The sequence below is a fragment of the Habropoda laboriosa genome, unplaced genomic scaffold, assembly GCF_001263275.1.
Source record: "Habropoda laboriosa isolate 0110345459 unplaced genomic scaffold, ASM126327v1 scaffold212, whole genome shotgun sequence".
Classification (NCBI taxonomy): Eukaryota; Metazoa; Arthropoda; class Insecta; order Hymenoptera; family Apidae; genus Habropoda; species Habropoda laboriosa.
In genome coordinates, this window is record NW_017100509.1 from 3,892,105 (window position 1) to 3,907,220 (window position 15,116).

At 38.3% G+C, this 15,116-nt stretch overlaps 1 protein-coding gene across 1 annotated transcript in view; it reads left to right on the forward strand.

Moving 5' to 3' along the window:
• LOC108576223 (alpha-catulin) overlaps nt 1-15,116 on the forward strand; it is a 72,750-nt gene that overhangs the window by 31,638 nt on the left and 25,996 nt on the right. The window contains exon 2 of the mRNA XM_017939177.1: nt 6,027-6,219. Coding sequence (XP_017794666.1) covers nt 6,027-6,219 — 193 coding nt within the window. The remainder of the gene's footprint in view (nt 1-6,026; nt 6,220-15,116) is intronic.

Here is a 15,116-nt window from a genome sequence, read left to right on the forward strand (position 1 = left end):
CTGCAAATTAAATCGACGTCGCACGTGCGAACGCCGATTACCTATTATCACACCGGGCTTATCACTTATTATGCAAAATTACTGGATTTACATAAACGACCGCGTTGTACGCTGCACGCATTAATTAACACGTATACCGCATAAATACCGCGCTTCTACGGTCGGCGAGGTTTTCTTCGGGGGCGAACAAAAAAGAGAAAAAAAACGGGGGAGGAAAATGGTGAAATTCGTGAGAAGGGCGGGGACATCAAAGGAGTGGAGAAAATTAATTGGCACGGGAAACAGCCTTGAAAATGCTGCCGGTTGAAAGGAATTCCAGGGTTTTGGGAAAATTTGGTTAATACGTAAACTTTTGGCTGGTTGGATAGAGAGAGAAATGAACTGAAAGGAGTCGGAAGTGATTAAAGCTCGACTTGTGATATCACGCTTCGCATAATTTCTGCTGTTCGAGTTCCAGTGTCATAGGTTCGTCTCTAATTCGTGCCACCGCGGGAGATGTTTCACCGTTGTTCGGCTTAAATTCAGATTAATACGGCGAACCCGTTATTAATGGCGTCAGCATAGTTACTGATAAATGGGCCGCGCTAATTTTCCACGCTCGAGAATCGCGAGATAACGGTGCAAAAACACATCGCTGATCGAAATTCGAATGAATATCTCGTATCGGCGATTCGCGGGCATGTCAAACTAATATTGCGTTCTGTTATTGAAAACGCTTTCAGATAGAATCGATACTATCGAATTAACGAACGTGACGTTTATTTGTGTAGAAGTACAGTCGGTCGAAGAAGTTATTATTATATTATACACCTCGTTAGAATTGATTTATAAAGTAATAAATAAATAAATAAATACTGTTCGGTAGAAAAATTAAAGATAGCCTTTTTAGAAATTCAAACTTAAAATTGATTATGTATTTCATTTAACAGCTATTTTATCACCTGGCTAACTATTCTGTAATGCTTCTTAAATAAAGGTAATTGACGTTTCGATGATTCGACGCCTAAGCAGATTTTCCGATTAATTCATCGCGCAGCGAGTACACTTAACTTACGAGGTTACTCAAGGATTAATTTCATAATGACTAAATTGCTCGAAAGCCGCCAGGAATTTTCGTGCCGAAGTAAAGAAACTGCGTGCGGTTTGCACAACGCAGTGTAATAACTTTCGGGTGGCAAGAAGGACGAACATATGCGAGAAATTTGTTCTGTCTACTGCCGCAGGATGTATGACCTCCTTATATTAAACTAATGAATTTACGAGGTCCTCTTCGACTATGCGAACTAACGGGGACGCAAACTTTTCGTCACAATGTCAGAAGGCGCGAGAGAGATTAGAAGTTATCGGGAGCGCGATATTTCCGGGACAAAAATTTATCTATTCGATTCTCCAATGTCACTCCGTTCACAACGTGATATATTAAATTCCGGAATATTTTTTTCGTCTGATTTGATTTTCACCCCAACTAGTTCGGCTTATTTTTTTCGATAACCATTCGATCCAGATTAACGCGGCGGTCGAGCTTTAAAAACATTGAGAAACTTCTGGGAATGAACGAAAGATGGAATTTACGTTCTTAGGGCATAATCGAGAGAAGAAATTTACGTTTAATCCCCTTAAAGCTCCAATTTTTCTCAACTTTATGTGCCAATTCGAGTCAATTTTGTCTTTCTTTTAATTAGTTTTTACGTAGTATCGAAATAAGTTTCATCGAGTATATAGAAAGGATAAGGCAATATGGAAAATGAAGGAAAATAATTTTAGTTATCATTTAATAAATCGACCAAATATAATCAGATTTGCGCTAGCTTTCGGTATATCTGATAAAGTGCATTGTGTTGATATTAGCGCTTTTGAATGATTAGAGTCATTTTATCGGAGAGCTAGTTTCGTATGTTCATCGTGATCTTTCAATTTGATAAAGAGCGAATGCGGATATCGATTTAACTAATTCCTGATACGCGATCGATTTGGCCAAAGCATTCGCAGAATTTTAAGCATTGGAAATTCCCGTAGAATGCGAAACTAGGAGCATTAGGGCAGTATTAAAGCACACGCTCCACATTTTGATATCTTTCACGTTTTGAATTTGAATTTTTTTCAATGCAACGTCAGACTATTTTCTCGATACTCGTTGTAAATTATAGATTTATTTATTCAACCTCCTTGTCAATTTTTATTCAGTTACGTTATTCACTTGCAGAATAGAAATTACTTTTTTAATAACACTAATTCATTTATCCCAAAAATGCGATGGCATTAAAAAGCTTTTAAATTTCTGAATTTAATCCAGCGTGAAAGGGTATACCGAGTTTTATTAAATATTTATATTCCATTACAGTAATTCTGAAATTTCCTCGTTCGAGGCAGAAATTGTTATCCATATTTCGATAAATCCATCGCAATTTCGTCGATCCTCGCAATTTACGCAAATTTCTTCAACGAATCCACGTTCGTCGTATATTTAAATCGCAATTACAGGTTCAGGTATCATTCAAATGCAGAAGAACCCACGTTAACTTTCTATCAATATAAAAGAACAAAAGAAAACTCGTATTCATCGTTCGAATATAGAAGAGAAAATGACACCGGCGACGATCAACAGTTCCCACAGATATCAACGATTTCCTCCGGAGAAAATATCACTGTTGACACACGTTTTAAAACTTCCGTCGCAAAATATTCCCCGGAAGACTCGGTTGCGATCGCATCGGGGACACGTAGGTATCGAGTGGGGGGGAAAAAAGGCACCGATCGAGATAAGAGAATTCACAACTCGTCGTTGCACGAGAAGAGAGAGAGGTGTCCTTTTCCCTTGGCTGGATGCTGCTTCTGCCAGCAATTGCGGTGAAACATCTGTCGCGAAGGGCCGTTTATGTCGAAGCTCTAAACGTGATGCTAGGGGAAAACGCGACCGAGAACTGCGTCTGGCTGTGTGTGTTCTTTTTCCTCTCTCTCTCTCTCTCTCTCTCCCTCTCTCATCCTCGTTTGGAATCTCAGTGAAGAATTGTCATTGTTTGGGTAGACTCCCGCGGCGATATTAAAATTTTTCACGTGCTCGACAGATAGGGGGATAAGTCGGCTGGGCTGAAACGAAAAAAACGCAGCATCCACAATGCAGAGGCGAAGAGGGGAACCATGTAACTTGGTTGCACCTGTCTCGACACGCGACATTTGACAATGCTGGAACGTAGAAGCCCGCGAACCGTGAACCGAACCGTTATGTATATGTAGAGATCGGGTTAGTATTGGTTGCCGCGCGTCCGTTTACTTCCACCTGTGTGTTCATTCGATTGTACGCATTCATGTCGTGAAACAATACCTCCGGGTTCGTCCCTTTCCCGATATTCCCTGCTCTCCCCTTTTCTCTCTGTCAATTTCTCTTCCATTTCTTCTTCTACTACTGCTGGCTGCTGTTCTTCTCCTCCTACTCTTCCTCCTATCTCCGCAACCCTTTACCATGCATGCAAATAGGTACGGTCTTTGGTCGGTCCATCTTCTTCTTTTTTTCCTCTTTCTTTGACCATCCTTATCTACTCTACTATGTTCGCTTTACTCCTTTATTCACGACTGTTCGCGAAACCTCTGCGCTCCTCGAGCATTCGGCTGTCCTAGTTTTCCTCCACTTTCTTATGCCTTATTTCTTTAGTTATATTTCTTTAGATTTTTCAACATGGTTTTCACCCTCGTTCCTTTTGTCTCCCTCTCTTTCTCTGTCCTTCCCTCTACTTCTTACTACTTCTGCGCGAGGCCTGATCTCTCTTCAGCCTGGAAACTGCCTCTCTATTCTCGAAGCCGTATTTTTTTTTTCTCTCTCGCATTTGTCTACCTGTCCCCGACTGCAGGGCTCGCAGAATCGTTTAAAGGGAACGCCTGGCTAAATGCATTGTCTAATTGTGTACAAAATGAGGTATATAGACGCGCGCAGCCTCTCGCGAAGCCTGCAGCTACGGGCCAGCTAACGGGGTTACTCTCGTGCAGCTTTCTTGAATACACGTTCGCCATTTACGAGGAGGATACAAGGGCGAAGGGAGAGAGAAAGAAGATCTGTCTGGTCGTTAGCCAGCAGACAAAACAATCTGAGCGTGGATGCTTTCTATTACAAACGGAGGGAAGCTTTACGTGCATATGTATATATGTATATACATATATCGTAGACAGGTTTGTTTTTCAAGTGAACGCACGCCGAGGTGCAAGATTAATTAAACCTAGTTTGAACTCGGTTAATAATGAGCTACCCGTCTTGCTATCGCACACTCTGTGGTATTCGAGATTTTTATTTTTCGAAAGGGATCGAATTCGAAGATTCGTAATTTCGAACTAATTCCGAAAATTTCGAAGATTTCCGAAATTCCAATGTTTCGAGAAATTCCAAGATTTCGAAAAATTCGCAGACTCTTTTTTCGAGGGAAAAGTTCATGGGGAATCTTTAAATTAAATTCTTTCAAAAACTAACCTTTCCGTAGAAAAATATTATCCTTTATTTTCGGTTAATTTTCACATACAGGATCATAATGAATCTGTATAAAACACAGTAGCATGAGTGTATACAAACCAAGAGATAAATACACCGGCACTATAGTAGAAGTATGAGTATAATAAAAGAATGGAAATTAAGGGGGATTACGAAGGATTTTGTTTTGTCTTCGTTCTTTTGTACGAGTGTGCATACGTGCAAAAGTTTCTATTAAGTCCCGCAAAATGATCGTTAAATAGTTCTTAGCGCGGAATTAACTGCAAACTTCATTCGTTCCGGTGAAATATGTAGGGCTTCGTGTGTGATATATGAATCTATATACGTATATACATATTATATTCCTGGGAATTCAACCAATATACCGAAGTTAATCTGCATGACTAGTAATTGCTTTTTAAATGGCTGTTTCATTCGCAGCTAGAATCGTAACCTGGAATTTTGCCAGGCAAATGTATATCCTAATTTTGTTCACGTTAGCGCGAGTCAGTTGAGCGTAATATTTTTTTTTTTTTTTACTTTTTATCGTCACAGCTCTAAAAGTTCCAATAGTCACTTCATTATCTAGCTTTAACAAATTCAAAAAGTTACCACGTACGAGAAGCAGTTTTACTTTAGCGAAAGTATCAACTTGTTAACCAGCACATTTGGCTAGATAGAAGCGCTCGTTGTCCGAGTATTATCAAATAAAAAATAACTACGCGGTCGTACTTACGCTTTCTAGTGCAAACATAACGACAAAATTAAACACTGACAAATTCACCGGCGAACAATCAATTTACTTGAAAAAAAAAAGTTATGAGACATCTCGAAATGATGGATTAACTTGCTTTCGCTGATTAATAAACTTTCAATGCGGAGAAGTAACTATTCTTCAATATACCGAGTGTTTACCTAACTTTGTCTCATGAAATATTTCTGCTGTGAAACAATTACTACTTTACACCGAGTTATTACTAGACTGCGGATTTTTATGCAAATTTATAGTTTTGGGAATACAGTAAAGAAAGTAGAACTTCGGTAGAAAATTATTTCACGTGCCAGGTATTATAAAAAGCACTGTAATTTGTATATTTTTCCATATTACGTGCATTCTGTGCAATTTTGCATCTTCAAATTTCCTATAAATGCACGAGAATCCGCAGTCTAGTTATCACTCTAAAAATTATAAAATTCAAATATCCATACAGAGTCGTTAATTAGATATTTATAGAGATCCGGAATATTAGTCAGAATGTTCGTCTTCGAATATTCAGGCGTAAATCTTAACCCTTCGACAGTTTATCCCTAATATTAAATAACCAACAGTTTAACTCAAGAGAGACTTTGAGGAAGAAAGTTAGAAAGAGACGAGATATTGTTATCAGATCACTGTGCTTTAAAAATAATCACACACGACGTGATTATCAAAAAGACACGCGTAAAATATGAATTCTACTCTAATTCGTAATTACATTAGACTGTCAAAGGGTTGAATGTTCGTTGAATTGTCCATTTCACAGCAACATTATCGTCGTCCAATTTTGCAATTCACTTTTCTCCGTTATTTCAGATCTCCACGTTAGTATCGCACAGAGAACGTCCACTATGTTCGGACAGAAGTGCTCTCCGTGCTGTTGCCAGAGTCGGGCAAGCCGTGAATCTGGCCGTCGAGAGGTTCGTCACTGTTGGCGAAACCATCGCAGATGGAAATCCAGAGATCAGAGAGGACATGTACCAGGCGTGCAAAAGAGCAAGAGACGCTGGTAAGTGATTGTTTCTCTGTAAATCATTATTATCCAAGTTTACGCTCCAAATTACGGGAAATTCGTAGAAAATTCCCGCGCGATCGAGGTTCGAAAAATGACAATTCGCGAAGGAAAGGGTCGTATAGCTCGATGACTGGTAATTCTGAGATCGTGATCGAAAGTTGTTAGGTAAACAGAGAAATTGTAAAAAACTGTTACGAAGATTCTAAAGCCACTCGAAGATATAAAGACGTTTGTCACGAGTTGTCGCCTTCGTAAAGCTGTATTTTTCAGCAGACATTCGTACGTACGCTGACGCCGAGATATGTGTATAGTCATTGTGTTTCCAACAAGTTTTACCGCAACTTGACTTCGCTTTGCTTTGTTTCCTTGACAGTTAGGAGTTGGTATCAATACTTGGAGCAGTTTTCCCAGGGAGGAAATAAAATATCTGTTAAAGCTTTACGCGCTCGTGAAATTTCTCATAGTCCTGTTCTTTCGAGGCACCTTTATGTCACGCTTGCAAAATTTCTAGTCGTACAACTTATACTATTTTTTATCGTTTTTCTAGAAATAAGCCACTAAATTTCAACTTCAAACGACAGCAGATAAAAACGAGTAAAAAGTCGTATTTGTAACGAAATTTTGTTGGAAATGTTTCACTCTCAAGTAGGGAAAATAAATTGTATCCGAGGAAAGTAAAGCTAATAATGTCATCGAAATAAACAACTTTGGTTGGAATGGTCGATTCGGTTAACTCGAGTAAAACGGTTCGAAAACAGTAAAACCCGAAAAATAATTAAAGCAGAAACTTGTTTGCTCAACCTCCGTGAAACTAAAATCTGCTAGAAAGTACAAACAAGAACGATACGATAATGCCAAAAGGGAACAGACATCCATGTTTCGTTCCAACAAAACTTTACGTACAATACTAACGAACATTGTTATATTACTTGCGCCGGTGATCGCTGTATTCATAATCATTAAAACTTTCCAAGTGTTTCTGTATCTAAATCGTTCTCTATCTGTACGGTATTCTGGATTTAATACGCGTAATTTATTTGGCCAATATTTACTTGCGTAATAACTTCAGCATACAAATTTAAATTCGTGCTTCGAGCGGTAGTAATTATTCGTTCGTTTCTTTTCGACACAGGTATAATTTAAAAAAAGAATTCTATGCTATTTTTTGATATTTAATTTTCGAACGGTTAACTTTCTGAAGATTCTCAAGATTAGGTTAGATCAGCTAGCCTGATCCATTATTTTTGTAAAAATTTTGGTAAAAAGTGTAGGACTACTCGAGACACTTCTTATTAATTTTTCACTAGTACAGACTGATTTTATGACAATCATTCTTTGCCTACATTTAACGTGGTCACTTCGTTATGATAGCAATTTACTGCTTCCTCATATAGAATTAGTTTGATCGTAAAAGAATATATCCCTAATTGCCTATTAGTTACTTCTGACTCTAATACGTGGCAAGCAATTTCCAAAGAGTAAGTGTACTTCAAAAAAAAATTTATACCAAATCGAAAATGTCTGAAATGGACCGCAAAATATTTATTTTCTGCCTAATGGTCGGTCTCGTACTTTCTACGATTAATATGTAATATACGAAAAATGCCTCTGGGCAAAAGCTCGGAACACTGTCACTGAGAGGATATAAATGCAAGCTCTCGCATGGAAGTTCGCAGAAAGTACCGATAAGAATACCGGGGGAAAAAAGTCGCAATACGCTATTCTGCTCAAGGCAAAACAATCCTCTGGAAAGTACTTCGTAACGTATCTGTCTTTCAGTTTGAATTATTCTACTGTGGCATGTAGGCTACCCTACGATTGCACAATCCAACCGATGAAATTCAATGCTGAGAACGTTTCAGCGTTACAGACTCGAAAGATTAATTGCTCGAATAACGTCTCCAAAAACAGCACGAAACGCGAATTTTAAAACGAACAAATGTAAAATGTCCTTGCAAAAAAAAAAACAAGTACGCTTTCATGGCTAACACACGGCGTGTAGTTAAGATTAGACATGAAAATATTTCAAAAGAATGCAGGAACATTTGCAGTACGAAGCATTTCTCTGTGCAACATCGGACAGGCTTGTTAAATAATCGCGCTATTTGTTGCACTCCGAGTAATCGCGTTTAATACTCCATGTATAATACATGCAACCACATTTTCATACGGTAAGGTCGTATTCTTGTTCTCAGACTAAATGCCAAAAAGTATGTGAAATACGAAAACCGAGTATATACGCGATGACCCATATTCGTTGTTCCTTAAAAGATTTTTCGCCATCTCAAGTGGAGCCTTGAGCAGTCTTCTTTCGATGGAAAACAACCAGCAAAAACGTTGCCCGCAGCTTTCCTTTCTGGTTAATCGTTTTCGCCTCGGCTAGCTGTAATTAAAAAACCAAAAAGATTCTTGCCAATGAAAAAAGACTTTCGCAAACTCATTGTGGTGCTTGATCTATTTCGCTATCTATTCTCAGTGATTAATGTAGCGCAACGTTTTAACAGCTAGTTAGGTTGATTACAATATATCTGCAAAGGACATCGATTTTACGTTTTAATCTCATCGAACAGTGTTATTGGCTGACAGGAAAGATGCTTAAGATCATCCTATTATTTGAGATTATCCCAGATCGTGCACCGTTATCGCCAGTATTGTGCACTCGTACGAGGCGAAAGTTTTTCTCGCGAAAAATTTTTCCAACAGCCAAACCGAGCAAATCGTTCACTCTGTTATCAGTTACATCGATGTTTGTCCCATTTAAAAAACTAAAGGTGAACTTGATAACTTTGACAAAAATGATACAGGAAGTATGTACTTCGATTAGTTTGTAGGTCCATTTAAATCGAGGTACTTAAAGGGGAAAGAATTCGTATTGGTGGCAGTAATAGTGGAAATAGTAAAGGTGACGAAGTTACGTTGTCCACCCTGGAATATAGGGCGTTTGAATTAAAGCAAGGCTTATCTTAGAAATGGTGAAATTTGTAAAGGTCAGAGAAAAGATGCCATCCCTAATAGGACGATACCTATCACACGTGAACTTAAGTGTGAGTAATCTGTTTTGTGAATGATATCGTGGAATGTTAATTCACGACGACATGGCACGCAATCTGCCTGAACAAAGCTTCGGAAGCCACATGGTCATTGACTTTAATCTTGATCAAGCATCTTAATTCCTTTGCATATTGAACATTCGCCTCTGAAGGAAATGTGCACTTCGTATTTGTTTTATATCTTTAGCGATTTGATTCCAAGTGAAGTCTGAATTTTGCGAACTTTTTTTTTTCTAGAATTATTAAATAGAATTTTGTGTGAAATATATAGCGTTGAAATTGGACTTTATTTTTCAATGATATGGTAAATTATGCGACGAGATAAAATACAACAAATTTATCGACGTTTGAGCTAAAACAATGTTATTGGATGCACGTTTAATTGAAGTTTGTATCGATTATACACAACGAAAGGCTGTTTAATTCTTGTGTATACATTTATTATAGAGCTACCGATATTTTCACGACGAATGTGTTCAAATCAATTTCGCTTAATCCTTCTTTGTTAAACGTATAAAACAAATTGATCGAGTGTGAACGTAAAAGAAACCTATTGAAAATTATTTTACCATTCGATGATCACGCTACATCGAATAAAGAATTGTTTCACAAATTGAAACACGCTCAGTTCCAATTACCTTAAATCATGGACTACCGTAATGGATGCCCCGGAAAAAGACGAAATTTGACAAGTACATAGCAGAAAGAGGAGAACGAAACGGGGAAATTAATTGTTTTCATGACGTTTGTCGGATTATTGTATTACCTACTTTGCAGAAAATTCAATCGTCCCGATAGGTTGGAAAATACGCGTTTAATAAAGCGAGCAATAGCAATTAGACCATAATTAATTGCTAATTGGGACTCTAATACGAACGCTGACGAGTATGGATGTGGATCCAGCGGATATTGCGGCGATCTCGTCCGCAAGAACGATTGCGTCCGCGGTAGACGATAATTCACGATACATAGACTCGAAAATTCACGATAAATCCAGCCAGCCACGGTGACCACCTCCTACAGATACAAAGTGTATTTACGAGCGACACCACACACTGGCTGGAATAAGTTTTACACGGAGCCAACTAAATTTCCCGTGTCCTAGATAGCCTAAATTGGAAACAGAACGAAATAATCGTCGATAAATTCAGGAATAATGCTCGGCTACTTGTTTCGGTTAATAACGTAATCCAATCGAACCTATATTTTACACTTTTACCTAATTCCGTATAATACTATTTTTATAGGATAAATCTTCGTTCTACGTTGCACAATGCGCAATTGCAGTATTCTGCATAGTGTTTTTTAACGTTAAATACTTTTCAACGTGAGTCAGCGTGAGTTAATACACGCACGAGGGGTGTAATCGCCGATTTTGATGAAACTTTGATATATAGATAGTAGTTAAAAAAAAAATGAAACTCGACGCGTGAAAGGACGAATGGTTCACGGAGAATTATTAAAATCCTCTGTGAAATTTCAACGAAAGAAATACGAAGCTTGCACCTTGCCAGCGCTGATTAACTGTTAAACTCGTCTAGTCGGCGTGAAGTTCAGATCTAGGGAAGAATAATGAAGAGATAGTATCAAGAAAGGAGTAACGCGAGAAAATGTGGTACGAGGTCAAAAGTTGAGTGGTGGACGATGATAGTTGAGAGGGCAAAAGGGAAAGGAGTGAAACGAGAGGAGAGTAGAAACAACGAAGGTGGAAAGTTTGCAGAACCAAGATGGAAAGTTTAAATAATACAGTCTTGTCAAAGAAAACTTTCGCCGACTGCTGCTTTCGCACCTCCTTTTTCTTCTCTCTGACGTACGAAATTGTCACGAATCGATTAACGTAACCGGGCACTTACGCTTGCTTACGTTTTCTCGCGGAAAATTCTGTCCGTTTCCTGTGTGTGACAGTTGAAAAGGAGTGAATTTCTTCCGTGAACCGTTTTCAATTGGACAACACTGTCGGTAAGTGGAGAAATGGACGCATAAGCGTGTGTCAAGACAGTTTAACCTCGAATTGTGGTTTTTGCGATGAAACAGAGCCGTTTCAAATGTTTCGTAGACTTGGAGTGCTTTGCGGACAAAGACGAGCCAGGAAAAGTGGAAAGCAAGTAAGGCAGAGGCAAGCAACACAGCTCGAGAAAGTGGCGAAATGCCAAGCGATATATCGTTATGAACAGTGTGCTTAAGTTTCGGTATAAAGCTATCTTATCATCTCTTCTTCCTCCCATTCTCATTAAAGACAAAGGAACTGGCAATCGCCTTTGACTTTCATCTCTTTGACCAATTGCATTTAATATTGTTTCCCTTATCGAGAGATCAACGGGAGATCGCGTTCAAAATTCATGTAACTTCTCGTCTCTTCCTCGGTTTCTTGCTTCTTCCGCTACCGTTTCGTGTTAATTCATCTTTCCAGTGGTTACTTCAACGTTAATATTCCTCGCTGTGAGATATTTAGATTTTCTCGTTTAAACTGGCAGCCTCGAGAGAGTGAATAATTCGACAATATTGGTGTCTTTGCCCCTCTTTTTATTAACATTTTGACTAATTAAAAGAAGAAGCGTGGCTCGGTACTGGCAATATTTTAAGAATTATCACTGAATTATTTTTTCCAAACGGTTCCATTAATTGGGCCTCTCTAGTAAACAATTTCAAGTTTATTTCAAGCGTTGAACCGGAAGAAAAAGGAATTGGTAATTGTTTTTACCGAATAGACTTTCAAACGAGACGTGACAAAATAATTGTTCAGCACGTGTGCAAACTTCGTATGTATTTTCATCGAGTTTTGTTTGTCTTGGCGTACTCAAACACCGCCTATCAAAAATCAGCACGAACTTTCCGGACAACTCAACAGCAAATATTGGATTATCCGAAGAAATATTTGCGTGGCTAGTAACTTCTATTCACAATTTTCATTTCCTCGATGCTTTCTCCTCTATTAATATCGATCGTTTTAAAAAAGACACGCCTTTTTTTACGTATTTCAGGCTTAACCCTTTCGCGACCAAATTTTTTCTCAAATTTCTTATTTATCTACTGATCGGCGCGTTTATAATGGACGTTAAATTGAGATTCATTCTCGTTCGAGTGCTCAAGTGTTTTCCACTGGTTACGAAAGGGTTAAAACTTTTCACGACCATTTCTTGATTTACACAAAATGCCCTCTTCAAGCCTTTTATCGACTTTGTTCGAAAACCAGAACGCAGCCGATCGAGAATTAATCGAACAGCACCGTGAAGCGTGGCACATATTTGGAAGTTCTAATTTTTCCTTTTTCTCGGGGAAAACGGTTGCTGTGTCGTCGTCCACTAATAACTGCATCGATCAACGGCGAACGGTAACTTCTTCCACAGTTTGTGTACCCTTACGATAGACGGCACTCTGCTATTTTTATCCCAACTACCTTTTAAGATCGGGTCAAGTCAACGTGCAAAACATTTATTAACCCCCGAGCATTTCCTAAGGAAGAACCAGGCCGAGTGCATTGTTTTGCCAGACTTTGATATATCCGTAGGATCTCCTCGACGAATTTTTATCGATTTCTGATCAGCCGCAATTTTATCGCTTATTTTTACGATCCAACGCGCGAACAACAAAGTACTTATTTGACATAGTTACCAAATAGGGAGAAAAAAAAGAAACAGAACCGAACGCCTGGAAATTACACTGGTTGTCAACTGTTGCAAATATTTTTCTGGAACAATTTCTATCGAGGGAATTCTAATAAACACAATTAGTTAAATACACTTCTGAAAGAGGCTTTTCACGCGAAATCCCTCGACTTTTGTCTAAATTAAGTTGCCGAGCTTGTTGTTGAACTTGTAACTTTGAATAACGAAGACGCATTATTTCCACCTTAAAGACTTAACTCTTGCACGGGAATTGGGTCAATTTGACTCGAAATCAAGTCACAAATATCATTTACACTGAAACTTCTCCATATCCTGAAATATCTACCGAAAATTAATAAATCTTCGTAGAAAAAGAACAAAATCTTAACGATTCTTTCAATACGCTTCCGTTACAATTCGCAAAGTTATACGAAACTCTTATTGCCACGTAGAGTAACAAAAGTATCGCGAGAATTTTATACGTCCGATTTATTCGATACGCAACACGAATTTTCGCCGATTTGAATTATTTAATATCGGTACCACGTGTCTGTCACGGACTCTATTGGCAGTGTATTTCATATTGCGACACATGTGACGCAAGTTCCCAAAGGATTAATCAGGCAGCCAGAAGAGACGTTAGCGTATTTCGATGGATCGAAAACGTCAGTGTGACTCTACGTCGATATTCCACGTACATTCAATGGATCTGCAACTGAATAAGCCAATATGTCGAGGCTGTAAACCCGAAAGGTTCATTTTTTGTGCGATACACAGCATTTCTGGTATCGCCAGATTTTTAGTTAAACTCATACTTCACAATAATTTGACAAATAATTTCGTTAACTGTTGCATTCGACAATTACCAAATTGCAAATGTATCGTGAAATGTAATCGTCTCTGAAACAATTGTACAAAAATGAAAATTTTCCTGTGTTGATATGATTAAACAAAATTTTCTCGATTACAATAGCACTTTCTCAACATCTTTGAACGAGACATTTCACAGGTAGCTCAGTTTCCTTTAGCTTGAATGGGAAATTTATCGTTACACATCTCTGGAAATTGGATATGTATTTTGCTTGATTTATCTGCGTCTATTGGCATGACAAAGGATCAAGGGTACCGAACTACCAATCGGTAAACTAGGTTATACGCAATGCGCCTATATTGCTCCGCTGCGATATCTGTAATCTCGCGCTCCCGAATTTACATGGGAAACTGGGGAACCAGATCTAATTCCGTTGTTTATGAGATTCTCTTATTACGATGAATTATTTCGAATCGTTTGGAATTGCGAAGATGCGACCAAATCGGACCACCGCGATAAATACTAACAAGCATAGATCATTCGTAACTTTATTTTCAAAAATTTATTTTATCTTACAATGTGTAACTCTTTCTATTCTTAAGTGCTCGTATTATTATTTCACGAACAAGTGTAAGAACAATTTTAGAGATTTCTGACGATCTTTTTTATTTTCCTTTTTAAAAAGGGAACACGAATGCTCGGTTTACCTTCAATTGTCACTACTGTATCGCGCAATATTTCCTGCCTTTGATTACATGATAATTGCCCGCGGAAGAGTTGTTTCCACGGACCAGTATGCCGCTCCTCGATTAATCTTGCGAACTGCTATCCAAATACAAACTCCGATATCGAAAAAAAAGCAGTTCGCTTAAGAGAAGAACTCGAACGAGCCCCTTCGCTTCAAGTATTACCGGTGTACGTGAACTTTTTCATGCACTCATAAGAGTATTAGAAGCTTAGCTTCGAGAAGGCAATGTTAAGTGAACCGTTTCCTTGTTCCTGCGATTCTTCGTTACGCTGCTACCTTAACGGGGCTGAATTTATGTTAAAAATATGAGATACTTTTAATTTTCTCTCCTGACATTCGTAGAATTACAATAAAGTATAACTGCAAAGGAAACAGCAACATTTGAAATATTTGCAACATCAGTCACGTGTTCTAAAAAAATGTCAACAAATAGATGTAAACACTTGTCAGAATTTTGTTAAATTACAATTTAACGTGCTTGGAAAAAATGTGAAATTAACTGGATAAAGATGGTGTATAGGTGTGTGCACGTTTGAAAATGTAGAGTGTGAGAGAAAGTTTGAGGTAAAACGTTCACTGCGACATGCAAGCTTCTGTTTTGGTCGGACAATGTGCTTATGTGCGCTGGGACGTGATAGAAAAATAATACAGACGTATCGAATCAGGACAAAGCAATG